This window comes from Sinocyclocheilus anshuiensis, unplaced genomic scaffold (assembly GCF_001515605.1).
Source record: "Sinocyclocheilus anshuiensis isolate Anshui unplaced genomic scaffold, SAMN03320099.WGS_v1.1 scaffold208, whole genome shotgun sequence".
In the NCBI taxonomy this organism is placed as follows: Eukaryota; Metazoa; Chordata; class Actinopteri; order Cypriniformes; family Cyprinidae; genus Sinocyclocheilus; species Sinocyclocheilus anshuiensis.
This window is the reverse complement of record NW_015557186.1, coordinates 1,972,672-1,986,865: the sequence shown is the minus strand read 5'-3', so window position 1 is coordinate 1,986,865 and position 14,194 is coordinate 1,972,672. Positions and strand designations below refer to the sequence as shown.

Below are 14,194 nucleotides of genomic sequence, written 5' to 3'. Positions count from 1 at the left end.
GATGCTCTTTCCCTGCTTTATAGTACGGCTGAATGATTTGGGGGAAAAATGTAAGTGTTTTTTTTTTTTCAGATTAAGATTGTGAATGTGATTTTTATTTATTTATTCGTACATTAATTTATTTGTTTATCTATTAATTAATTTAGAGATCCAAGTTTGCTGTGTTTGTATGTTGGGCTGCAAAATTTTGCCTCAAAAAAACATATTAGGATTATATATCAGTATGAATTATAAATTACTATAGACTACTAGTATAGACTACTAATAATAATAAAGTTAACAATACAATAATAATAATAATAATAATAAATAGTAAACCAAATGGAATATATTACTGTTGTTATAATACTTTCACAATAAAAAATTAAAAAATAAATCTACAATAACAATTATAATTATTAATAATTATTATCATAATCGTTTTTTTTTTTTTTTTGTATGAAGGACTGCAAAATTTGGCCCAAATCATACTGGGTTTATATATCAGTATGTGTATAAAATAACAGTACTACTACTAATAACATTAATAAAAATATATCATAATAATTTTATTATTATTATTATTATTATTATTAAATTTTAAATCAAATAAGGAATATGTTATTATTGTTATAATACAATTTCATGATAAAATAAAACAAATAAAGTATTTAATAATAATAATGATAATAATAATTTGATTGTATGTAGGGCTCCACAATTTGGCCAAAGTAACATTGGGATTATGTATCAGTATGGCTATAAAATACTACTAGTATTTTAGTAGTACTCTTACTAATATTATTAATAAATAATATTAATACAATATTAATAAAATAGGAATAAATAACAATAATAATAATAATATTTTATTTTTATTATTATTATTATTATATTTATGTCTTCATTTCTTCATTTCCAAGCATTAACCCATCAAGCTTTTATTTTGGCGGAAAACTGCATGAAGCCCTTAATCGTCTCCATTTTTGGCAACAGCTTTATTAATGCTTCTCATTACAAATCTGCAATATTGATTTTATTTCAATTAATCTTTCAGCTCTAGTTCACAGTGACTAAACTAACACCATAACAGTATTTCAAATGACTCATTCACAATATTGAAAATCTTCTAAAGTCATGTGACGCTTTGTGAGAGAAACTTTGTTAGTCATAATTCACTGAAAATCTTCCCCTTCGCTACAGCTTTCAAATGCAGCATGGCTTGGGTGTGTTGAGTGAAGTTTGCTTTGAATCCAGCAGCACAGACTATTGATTGTCCTGGCAGGATGGTGTTTTCTCTGTATCCCATCATCCCTGAGAGTGGCATGTGCCGCAGTGCGACCCAAGACGGCGATTAGCTCTGTTTGCAATGTGTTTCTCCATCAATCGCTGCTAGACAGCTCCATGTAATTGTTAATTGCTGATAATTGCGTGGGAGGGTTTTGCCTCGCGTTCCCATGAGGTGTTGCATTTATATAAGAGCAGAAGACATCAGGTCTTTATAATCGAGCGCCGTCTGGTCCCATCATCATGCTAATATGAAATCTAATCCCTCATTAGTTTTTCCACTCAACTAATTGATTGACAGCGGCTTTAAAACACTGATGTATTTCGATGTTCTCTGTCGTTTCAAACAGCAAAAACCTCAGAATTTAACCAGGAACGATCCTATTATAAATCCCATCCGTTTTAAATGCCTGTTGCCATGGATACGCTCATATCAGGTTCTGTTTGAAAATATTAACTTTACAGAAACACGAGTCACATTTGAGAATTTTCGGCATGAAAGATTAATAATTAGGCCTGAAACATTGTTGCAACGGCTAAATATAAACATGCATGTTTTTGTCAGATATTCTTAGTCATTTCGTCCTGTCAACGTCCTTCTCAGGAGGTTCGCTGTCTGTCAGCGAATCAGCACACAGGGTCATGAATATTAATTAGATTGTGACTTTCGCCCTACCTGATTCGCTGAAAAGCAGACGTTGGAGCAAATGATGGGAAACAAAATATGAATAGTTAATATACTTTTTTATATATACTAACAAATATGCTAATTCATTCTAAACTGAAAAGAATAGATATAAAGTTTAATCAGATTAAATCATTGGTTATTTTACCCAACATTTTTGTGCAGTATGTATTTTTATGTGTATTATAGGCTACATTTTAAATCTCTCATTTATAAGCACTAATTAAATATGTATATTATTAGTATTTATTTATTTTAGTATATAATTTATATTAGTATGTAAGTACATTTTAGTAAATTAATATACTAATTCATATAATTGTACTAATTAATACCAATTCATGCTAAACTGAAGTGTATAGATATAAATTCTAAATTATTTTACCCAAGATTTATGTGCAGTATGTATTTTATGCTTATTAAACATTTTACATCTCTCATTTAAAACATTATTTTAATTAACTAAAACTAAAACCATAAAAAATGTATTACTTGAAATAGAATAAATGTTAACTGAAATAAAATAAAATAAAATAAAATATAACAGACTTAAACGTATTTTATTTCAGCTAGTTTCCGATAATCGGTTTCTCATTTTAATTTAGTTTAACTTGTACTTTGTACAACAAAAAACTAAAAACTAAAAAACTAAAACTGAAATAAAAATGAATTAAAACAACAAAATTAATAAAACTGGCAAAGACACACAACAAAATTGCTAAAACTTTAACTAACATTAAAATGAAACCAGAAAATGTAAAAATAAAGTCTAATTAAAACCTTTAACAAAAACTATAATAGTATCTCAATGATACTAAAATAACACTGGTATGTCGTTAGTATATTAATATACTAATTAATATAATTATACTAATTAGTATAATAGTTCATTCTTAACTGAAGAATATAGATATAAATGGTGTAATCCAATTAAAAACTGATTATTTTACCCAACATTTTTGTGCAGTATGGAATTTTATGCTTTTTGTGTTTTTTATGTATTTTAAATCTTACATTTATAATGATTTGTTTCAGTTAGGATGTTGCTTTAGAATGTAAATAACTAATTTAATAAGTATATTAATATATATATTTATTTTTTTTAATAAGTATATTAATATATATATATATATATTTTTTTTGTATATTTTTATATTAGTATACTATAAGTATCTTTTCGTATATAAGTATTACATTATTATACTAATTAATTAACTATTTGATTCTAAACTAAAAAAATATAGTTATAAATAGTTTAATACATAGTACTTTAGTTTGAAATATTAATAGTTTAATATTTCAGTTAGGATTTAACACTTGTACTAATCAATACAAATATCATTAGTATATATTTATTTTAGTGTATTATTTATATTAGTATACATATATTTTAGTATACATTTTGTGTATTCATATACTAATTCATTCTAGACTGAAATGTATCAATTTTAATTGTTTAATGCAATTAAATATTGATTATTTCACCCAACATTTATATATATTTAATGCTTATACATTTTAAATCCATCACCTCTAAGGATCTATTGGATGTTGCCTATGTAAATTAATTCATTTCAAATGCTAATGAATACAAATAAATAACACATTTATATAAGTACATTTTAGTTTATAAGTATTAGTATATTAATATGCTAATTGATATACTCTATACTGAGAATTAAATAGCTTGATTCAATAAAAAATGTATTTAACCAACATTTTTGTGCAGTATGTACTTTTATACATTGCAAATCATTCATATACAGTATAAGGATCTGTTTCTGTTAGGGTGTCGCCTTAGAAGAGCAGACAGCGAGGAAGTGCACTTGTTTTTGGAACAGAGTCTCTGAGTTTTCTTATTCTGTGCAAAGAAAACAAAACCTCCATAACATTCTGCACCGTTTCATTACCATAGCAACAATAACTCACGAGATGCGGTCTGATGCTGCAGTGGAGCCGGGTTATTTATATCTCTCCATGGGCGAACTGGAGACCAGGTCACTGGATGATAATGCGCAGGCGGCCGTTAGCGTGACAGGTGATTGATCAGGCACATTGAGTCCAGAGGGGCCAGCGATGGCCATAGATGAGGATGATCATCGGGCTGTTTAGCTGGCGGTTCTAGCATGACACCTTGCTGTCACGCAGATTAGCGACTCTATTTTCTCAGTCCGATCTCAGAGACAGGCAGAGGACAGGCGAACGCCCACACGAGACACAGCAGACACACGAGAGATGCTGATATTTGAGTAGTAGGCTATTGATTGTAGATTTGGAGGAACAATCGGGTTGTAAATGCGGGAATGGTCTGCGTTGGCAGGATTATATTGTGCCCGAGCGACAGTCATTGTCCGATAGTCTGTAAACGCTGGAGACGAGGTGCTTATTTTTGTATTTGAAAGGGCTGTTAAAAAAATCATGCATCTTTTCTTTAACCCTGTAAAGCCTGACATATGAAATAATCACATCTTTTTTTAAATGGGAGAGTTTATTGTATCTTTAGACAAAATATAAAAGCACATCTTAGAAAACGGTTGCATATGCGTTTTTTTGTTGAGCATCATATATATATAGTGAGAATATGATGGAAAAAACTGCTCAGTTATATTAAGAGAATAATATATATATATATGCAATTTGGTGCAGATGCTGATATTTTTATGGACAAAAAGTGATGAAATTCTGATGCTTGTAATGTAAATCAATGAGATCTTTATAACAGTAGAGCAGATATGACATAAAATGATATAAATATCAGTCGTCACTCTATATCTCCAATAATCTGTCTCAGTAAACTGAGATTGAAATGATCCAAACATATAATGCAGTGCAATCCAGTGCTGATTGAGAGCTGAAGAAATAAACGCTCCCCAAAAGCCTGATAAACTGAGATTGAAATTATCCAAACATATAATGCAGTGCAATCCAGTGCTGATTGAGAGCTGAAGAAATAAACGCTCCCCAAAAGCCTGATGATCATATTTTATACTTTAGATTTTTCTAAAATAAATAAATGATGATGATGATGATGATTTACTCAACTGAAGGTTATTATTGCTAAATAAAAATACAATTATAAAAAATTATTTAAATAAAATAAACGTTAACTGAAATAAAATAAAATATTCAAAAAGTATACTAAACTAAAATTAAATTGAACAAAAACAATATAGACATATTACAAAAAAAAAAATAAAAACAATTGCAAAATTGCAAAACTTAAATTAACTAAAATGAAAATGAAAACAGAAAATATAAAAATAAAATCTAATTCAAAATATTAACTAAATGAACTAAAATTAAAACTTAATATAAAACAATATTGAAAATAATTAGTTAATAAAACTTTACCTAAAATTAAAATGAAAACAGAAACTATATAAAACAAATCGAATTCAAAATATTAACTAAATGAACTAAAAATGTTATAAAAACAATATAGACAATAAATAAAGTTAATAAAACATTAATTAAAATTCAAATGAAAACAGAAACTATAAAAAATTTAATCTAATTCAAAATATTAAATAAACTAAAACTTAATAAAAACAGTATAGACATCATAAAAAATCATAACGATAAAACACAACAAAATTGCTAAAACTTTAAAATAAAATCTAATTTAAAATACTAACAAAAACTAATATTATATCATAGATACTAAAATACCACGCTTAACAGTCCAGTAAATGTTCATCTTGAAATATCACTAACAATATGAGTTATTCTGATGTTTACTTGATAAAATCAGTCAAGATTTGACAGCAGAAAGACACGTGAAGCGTTTGTACAATTACACTAAAAGAGCTTTTACTGGATAAAAAAAACCTCTAAATTATCAATCAGACTTGAACAACAGGATTATCAGCAAAATTTTGATCATGTTAATCATTTAGATCATTAAAAAAATTGCATATCAAATATGATACCATAGCTTTATAGGGTTAAAATTGTTTATACTTTAAGGCAGTCACATAAAACGGTTGATTGGTTTGTCAGACTAGTTCAGACAAGCCCAAACAGCACAAAACCCTCTGAAAATCTTGAAATTAGACCTGTCTGAACAGGCCTGAAAACCACCTTAGGATGCAGGACCGTGACAGCAGATGCAATCCTGTTCTTTCGTTCTTCGTTTAACTCAACAGGACAATTGCTGAATTTCAGCAGTGTGTGGTAATTGTAGTCTTTAAAACCCCTTTGACTCCCCTTTCGCGACAGCAAGGTGGTTGGTGTTATTTCGGTGTCTGTTTGCTCTGGAGCAATCCCCCCTGCATTTGCTCTGACACATGTCATCCAGCCTGCGCCGTGCCGTCCTAGAAAAGAGGGCCGCGGTTAATTACCTCCGGAGCTCTGCAAAGAACAAGTTTAATTAATGTAAACTGCTGGTGAGAATGAGTCACGGGGGACGCTCGTCCCCGAGTGGCTTCCCTTCAGCCGCGAGTGCTGTTTAGGGAGCGCTGATCTCCAGCTTGAGTTTAATTTGAAGTCTGTTTGCAATCGCAGTGCTAATTTACTCCACGAGACGAGTTGTTACTTTAGGTGCAAAAGAGAGAAAGAGAGAGAGAATATTCGGAGGAGAAATCAACTCTGTTGCATGCATAGTGTTCAACTGTCATGAACTTAATACACAATCGTCTCAACTGTTGAAAGAAATTAATGCTTTTATTTCGCAAGGACAATTTTAATTGATTAAAAGTGACAGTAAAGACATTTATAATGTTACAAAAGATTTCTATTTCAAATAAATGCCGTTCTTTTGAACTTTCTGTTCTTCAAAGAATCCTGAAAAGTAAAATGCATGAAAATGCAATAATCAGAAATGTTTCCTGAGCAGCGAAAATTATACTGATTTCTGAAGATCATGTGACACTGAAGACTGGAGTAATGATGCTGAAAATACAGCTTTGATCACAGAAATATATTACAGTTTAACAGAGACTGGAGTAATGATGCTGAAAATGCAGCTTTGATCACAGAAATATATTACAGTTTAACAGATATTCACATAGAAACCAGCTATTTTGAATAGTAATAATATTTTACTATTTTTATTCTATTTCATTAATTTATTCTATTAATGAAAATTAGAAATTGTATCTTTGCAATTAACTATTAAACTACATTTTTATATTATTATATAATTTTTTATATCAGTTTGCTTTATTGTGTTATTTTGAATAGTAATGATATTTTACAATTTTATTATTTTTATTCTATTTTTAATCAAATAAATGCAGCCTTGGTGACTTCTTTCAAAAACATTTAAAAAATCTTATCGACCTCATAGTTTTGAATGATAGTAATAGTCAAAATATAACACGTTACGGGAGTCAGCTGGGTTGTGAATGCAATTTTGCAGTTTAAAAGTCCTGAAATGATGCCTATTGTCTTCTCTACTGAAATGTGATGCATGCACCTTTTTAATCTTAATTGTGTAACAGGGCAGATCTCAGTGGAGGGCTTCGCCAGGTATCTGATCAGTGAGGAGAACAGCGTCATTCCTCCAGAAAAACTGGACCAGAGTGAAGACATGACCTTCCCTCTCTCTCAGTACTTCATCAACTCCTCCCACAACACTTACCTCACAGGTACTACCAACCCTACCCCTAAACCTACCCCTTACAGGAAACTTTCTGCATTTTTAGATTTTCAAAAAACTTCATTCTGTTCATTCAATTACATTTTAAATTTTTTTATCCCGTAGTGGAAACAAGCTTTCATACCACACAGCTCAAGTATTTGCTTGAGTGTATATTAGTTTGCATTTGCTGAGGGGTTGTGTGTGTTGTCAGCGGGGCAGCTCGCGGGGAACTCCTCTGTTGAGATGTACCGGCAGACGCTGCTGTCTGGCTGTCGCTGTGTGGAGCTGGACTGCTGGAAGGGCCGGACGGCGGAGGAGGAACCCGTCATCACACACGGCTTCACCATGACCTCAGAAATCTCCTTCAAGGTGACCCGCAGCACTCCACCACACGAGAGTTAGGTTACGCTTGAGCTTTTCATCAGTGCTCTCAGTTAAGTAGTGCTTAACTCAGAGCTATTTTCTGCTTTTGGAGCCGTTTCCATAAAATGAGAGTCATTTTTTCACTGTCTGATACACAGTCGCAAACAAAATCAGTCTGCAGAAGTTAATAGCCCTGTGAGTGCTTGTTTAAATTTATTAAATTGTATTAATTGTAAAATAATTCATTTTAATAATTATTTAATTTATTCTTTATTTTTATTTTATATTTTATGTCATTATGCTTTCAGCTTCCATTAAAAGTTTAGTACATTGTATTACCATATTTATGTCTATTCTGCAGAATTCCAAAAAAAATTCCACCTAAACCAGTGAAGATTTTATTATATTTTACTTTATTCTGTAGTTTGTTGTTTGATTTATTTTAATTAATTTTATTATATTTTATTATGCTTCCAGCTTCCAATAAGAGTTTAGCGCATTGTAATTATTACCATATTTAAATTTAGTTTGCATAATTTTATTTTATAATTTTATTTTTTTATGTTATTATTTTGTTTTATTTTATTTTATTTTCAGTATATATTTTATTTCAGCTTCTAATAAGAGTTTAGTACATTCTAGGCTGCATTTATTTGATCAAAAATACATTAAAACAGTAATATTGTGAAATATTATTACGATTTAAAATAGCTGTTTTCTATGTGAATATATGTTAAAATATAATTTATTGCTGTGATGCAAACTGTCTTCATGTCACATGATCCTTCAGAAATCATTCTAATATGCTGATTTGCTGCTCAATTATTAATAATTAATTAAAATTAAAATTAATAATTAATTAAAATCCATTAATTAAATTAGTCCATATATACTTTTGACCGGTAGTGAATAGTTTAATTTATATAATAAAACAAAACCTAATTAATGTACATTGTATTCAGTAACAAGTGAAATAGAAAATACAATAATAAAAAAATCAGCTGTGCATTCAATATTATAACTGCATTAAAAAATTACAAATAAACAATATAAATAGAGCTACTACACTTTGACATATTGAAATATTTCATGTTAGATAAATGACTAAATTCAATTTAATCTGTTCTTATTTTCCAGGAAGTGATCGAAGCCATCGCTGAGTGTGCGTTCAAGACGTCTCCGTTCCCCATCATCCTGTCCTTTGAGAATCACGTGGACTCGTACGTGTAGACGCTGCTAGTTTTCTTCCCGTAGCGCCGCGGCTCCTCGGGGCCGACTGCAGCTATGGCAACAAGGAGTAGAGTGATTAGAAGCGTCTCTGAGATGCATAATTTGTTTTCAGTCATCATTGTTCTCTTGTGGGATGTCACACGCGCTGGCGGCTGAGCACTCGCTTCATTTTCTGCATGAAATCAGAGATGACATGAGATGTGCATGCTCTTCAGTAACATCACAGGTGGAGATGCATGTGAACGTTGTAAGGGGCTAATTTTGAAATAATTGTAATAGTTATTTGATTTTATTCTTTACTTTTATTTTATTCTATATTTGATTTCATTATGCTTTCAGCTTCCAGTAAGAGTTTAGGACATTTTATTCATTACCATATTGCATATTTTACCATATTTACAACATTTCCCCTAAATCAGCAAAGATTTAATTTAATGTAATTTAATCTTAGATTATTTTATTCTATATTTTTATATATTTTGTTTTTTTTTATTTTTATTTTTATTTTTTTTTATAATTGTTATTTATTTTTTTAATTATGCTTTCAGCTTCCAATAAGAGTTTAGTAGACTGTATTTTAGATTAATCTATATTCTTATTCTTTGTGTTATTCTTTATTTTAGATTTAGATTTTATTTCATTATGCAGAAGTCATCATTGTTCTCTTGTGGGATGTCACACGCGCTGGCGGCTGAGCACTCGCTTCATTTTCTGCATGAAATCAGAGATGACATGAGATGTGCATGCTCTTCAGTAACATCACAGGTGGAGATGCATGTGAACGTTGTAAGGGGCTAATTTTGAAATAATTGTAATAGTTATTTGATTTTATTCTTTACTTTTATTTTATTCTATATTTGATTTAATTATGCTTTCAGCTTCCAGTAAGAGTTTAGGACATTTTATTCATTACCATATTGCATATTTTACCATATTTACAACATTTCCCCTAAATCAGCAAAGATTTAATTTAATGTAATTTAATCTTAGATTATTTTATTCTATATTTTTATATATTTTGTTTTTTTTTATTTTTATTTTTATTTTTTTTTAATTATGCTTTCAGCTTCTATATAAGAGTTTAGTAGATTTTATTTTATTCATTGTAATATTCTTTATTTTAGATTTAGATTTTATTTCATTATGCAGAAAGCTTCCAATAAGAGTTTAGGACATTTTAGTTATTGCCATATTTAAATCTATTCTGCAGAATTCTACAAAACTTCCCCCTAAATCAGATAATATGATTTTATTTTATTTTTTATTTATTTATTTATTTTTTGCTTTGTGTTATTTTTTTTTTTAGTTTTTTTTATTATGCTTTCAGCTTTTAATAAGTTTTCAGTACATTTTGTTTATTGCCATATTTAAATCTATTCTGCAGAATTCTACAAAACTTCCCCCTAAATCAGATAATATGATTTTATTTTATTTTATTTATTAATTGTTATTATGCTTTCAACTTCCAATAAGTTTTCAATACATTTTGTTTATTGCCATATTTAAATCTATTCTGCAGAATTCTACAAAATCTACCCCTAAATCAGCAAAGATTTAAAATTTTATTTAACGTAATTTTATTTTATTTTTAACTTTATTTTTTGTTTTGTTTTGTTTTGTTTTGTTTTGTTATATTATATTATATTATATTATATTATATTATATTATTCTGTTATATTCTTTTCTTTTCTTTTCTTTTCTTTTATTATGCTTTCAGCTTGCAGTATGATTTTACTACATTTTATTTATTGCTATATTTAAATCTATTCTGCGAAATTCTACAAAATTTCCCCCTAAATCATTGAATAAATAATGAAAAAGGTCTGCAGATTTAATTTTTGTCTGATTATGCAGCAAACGTTACAGACGCTAATTTTGTTCTGCGTTATTTGTGCACTGATGGCAGCTCTAATTGTGTTTCTGTTGCATCGCAGCCCCAAACAGCAAGCCAAAATGGCAGAATATTGCCGATCCATATTCGGGGACGCTCTTTTGACTGAGACTCTGGAGAAATATCCTGTAAGTGGATCTCTCCCACATGCATTCGTGCTCTTTTTGCGGCGCGTGCGTTCAGTGTTCTCATGACAGATTCTGCTGTGGCGTTTCAGCTCGAGCCAGGCGTTCCTCTGCCAAGCCCTCAAGAGCTCATTGGAAAGATCCTCGTCAAGAACAAGAAATCTCACCCTAAACCCTCCGATGGCAGCACTAAGAAGAAGCTGTCCGAACAGGCGTCCAACACAAACAGCGACTCGTCCAGCGTCTTTGAGCCGTCCTCACCCAGCGCTGGACCCGCAGGTATTAGAACAGTGCTCATATTTCCCCCTGAAATCTGCATGATTGAGCCAGCCACTGCTACATTAAATCATATTTAAATACATTTGTTTAAGTTATTTTAAATATTTATTCAAATAATTAATTAAAAAAATTAGTAATTTTTAATTTACATGGCTGACATTTGAAAATATACAAACTGTAGTGCTGTTGTTGTTAGCATTTATTAATTGTAAATAAAATATAACTCATTTAAATTTGTAGAAATTAGTAAATTAAAAGTAAAAATGTAATATAATAAATTAAAATATTTTTAAATTGTAAATAAAAGATAAATGTGTATATATTTGTTGGAAAGTTGTGAATATACAAGGTATGACAAATTCAAATAAAATTTGTAGAAATTTGTAAATTATAAATATACAAAATAATTTAATAAAATTAAATTTGTAAATTATGTAATATCATATAATTCCTCGACCCTATAGGATAAGCTGTTTGGAGAATGGATGGATGCATATTTTATTATAAAAAAATAAAAAAATAAAAAACCCATTAAAATTACATTTCTAAATTGAAAATGTTAAGTATAATTTATAAATTGTAATGATACAGTATACTGTACTGTTTTGTTATAATTATTTTTGTTATAAATTGTAAATATACAATATATGACAAATTCAAATTACATTTGTATTTGTAAATAGTAAATGTAATATAATATAACAATATAATTCAAGTTTAATTTGAAAATTGTAAATTAAATACCGTTTAAATTTGTATGCGTTTCTAAATTGTAAATATACAATATAGTATGATAAATAAAAAATAAAAATGTCAGTAAATCAAAAATAATTTGTATGTGATAAATGGACCACAAAACCAGTCTTAAGTGTCAATTTTTCGAAATTGAGATTTGTACGTCATCTGAAAGCTGAATAAATAAGCTTTTCATTGATGTATGGTTTGTTAGGATAGGACAATATTTGGCTGAGATACAACTATTTGAAAATCTGGAATCTGAGGGTGCAAAAAAAATCTAAATATTGAGAAAATCATCTTTAAAGTTGTCCAAATGAAGTTCAATGCATATTACTAATCAAAAAATAAGTTTTAATATATTTACAGTAGGACATTTTCAAAACATCTTCATGGAACATGATCTTTACTTAATATTCTAATAATTTTTGGCATAAAAGAAAAATGGATAATTTTGACCCATACAATGTATTTTTGGCTATTGCTACAAATATACCCCAGCGACTTAAGACTGCTTTTGTGCTCCAGGGTCACATATTATATAGTAAATTAAAATGTAATTTCTGAATTGTTAAAATATAATATAATAATTAAAATTACATTTCTAAATAGTAAATAAACTATATATTATGTAATAAATGAATCTGTATTATATAATAAATTAAAATCACATTTCTAAATTGTAAAAATATAATATCATAAATTAAAATCACATTTCTAATTTGTAAAAATATAATATCATAAATGAAAATTACATTTCTAAATTGTAAATCTGCAATATACTGTAATAAAACAAATAAAAATTACATTTGTATAAATTTCCAATATATACATTTAATATAAATTCCACTATGAATTTCCAAAATATACAATTGTGAGCCTAGTTAGTTTGGTAAATTCACTGTCTGGTAGTTGTTTGCTGGAAGTGCAACTTAAATGCCTTGGGAGTAACAATACAGACAACAAAATTATAACTTTGATCCAAGTGCACTTTTTGCCATTGATATCTGACATTTGTCGAAAAGCGGCAGCCGGTTTCCAGAGTGTATTGAAATCTTTCAAAAGTGCTATTATGGGGATTGTGCTCATGTCTATCTTTAGCAAGTCGAAAGAAAGAGCGATTGCAGAGCAGAAGCAGACGGCATGAACTCTCGCCGCCGGTCTCTGCTGGTTTTGAGGGCCGTGAGCCGCTCTGTGTGTGTCACAGCATGCGGAGAGTCAAGCGGCTGACATTTCAGCCTGTGTTTGTGTGTGACGGAGGCGTCGGTAGCGTCTGATGGATGCGAGGGCTCTGAAAGGTTGAGTCCAGACAGCACTGATGCAGAAAGCAGATGTTGAACAGCTGGTTCCTCAGCAGGACTGTGTGGATCCACCTGTAACACCACAGAGACCCGGAAATCATCACAGCCCTTTCACATGATCCATGACTGCTGTGACGAGAGCGCACTTATCAGATGCTTGCAGAATCAAAAAAATATCATTTATGTTATATTTGATGAACGTATTATAGATAGATAGATAGATAGATAGATAAATAAAATGTATTTATTATAAATAATAATAATAATAATACTGTTTAAAAAAATAAAAAAATAACTGTTTATATTTTTCGCCTAAAATGACAATTATTGAATTTATTGATAATTATTTAATGATAGATAGATAGATAGATAGATAGGTAGATGGGTAGATGGGTAGATGGGTAGATAGATAGATAGATAGATAGATAGAAATAGTCAGACGATAGATAGATAGATAGATAGATAGATAGAAATAGTCAGACGATAGATAGATAGATAGATAGATAGATAGAAATAGTCAGACGATAGATAGATAGATAGATAGATAGATAGAAATAGTCAGACGATAGATAGATAGATAGATAGATAGATAGAAATAGTCAGACGATAGATAGATAGATAGATAGATAGATAGAAATAGTCAGACGATAGATAGATAGATAGATAGATAGATAGAAATAGTCAGACGATAGATAGATAGATAGATAGATAGATAGAAATAGTCAGACGATAGATAGA

At 29.4% G+C, this 14,194-nt stretch overlaps 1 protein-coding gene across 1 annotated transcript in view; it reads left to right on the top strand.

Moving 5' to 3' along the window:
• The window catches only part of LOC107678738 (1-phosphatidylinositol 4,5-bisphosphate phosphodiesterase beta-1-like), a 72,401-nt gene that overhangs the window by 35,712 nt on the left and 22,495 nt on the right, over positions 1 to 14,194 (top strand). Inside the window, exons 10-14 of the mRNA XM_016474115.1 lie at positions 7,393 to 7,539; positions 7,744 to 7,901; positions 9,033 to 9,115; positions 11,060 to 11,144; positions 11,234 to 11,422. Of these exons, the coding sequence (XP_016329601.1) occupies positions 7,393 to 7,539; positions 7,744 to 7,901; positions 9,033 to 9,115; positions 11,060 to 11,144; positions 11,234 to 11,422 (662 nt within the window). The remainder of the gene's footprint in view (positions 1 to 7,392; positions 7,540 to 7,743; positions 7,902 to 9,032; positions 9,116 to 11,059; positions 11,145 to 11,233; positions 11,423 to 14,194) is intronic.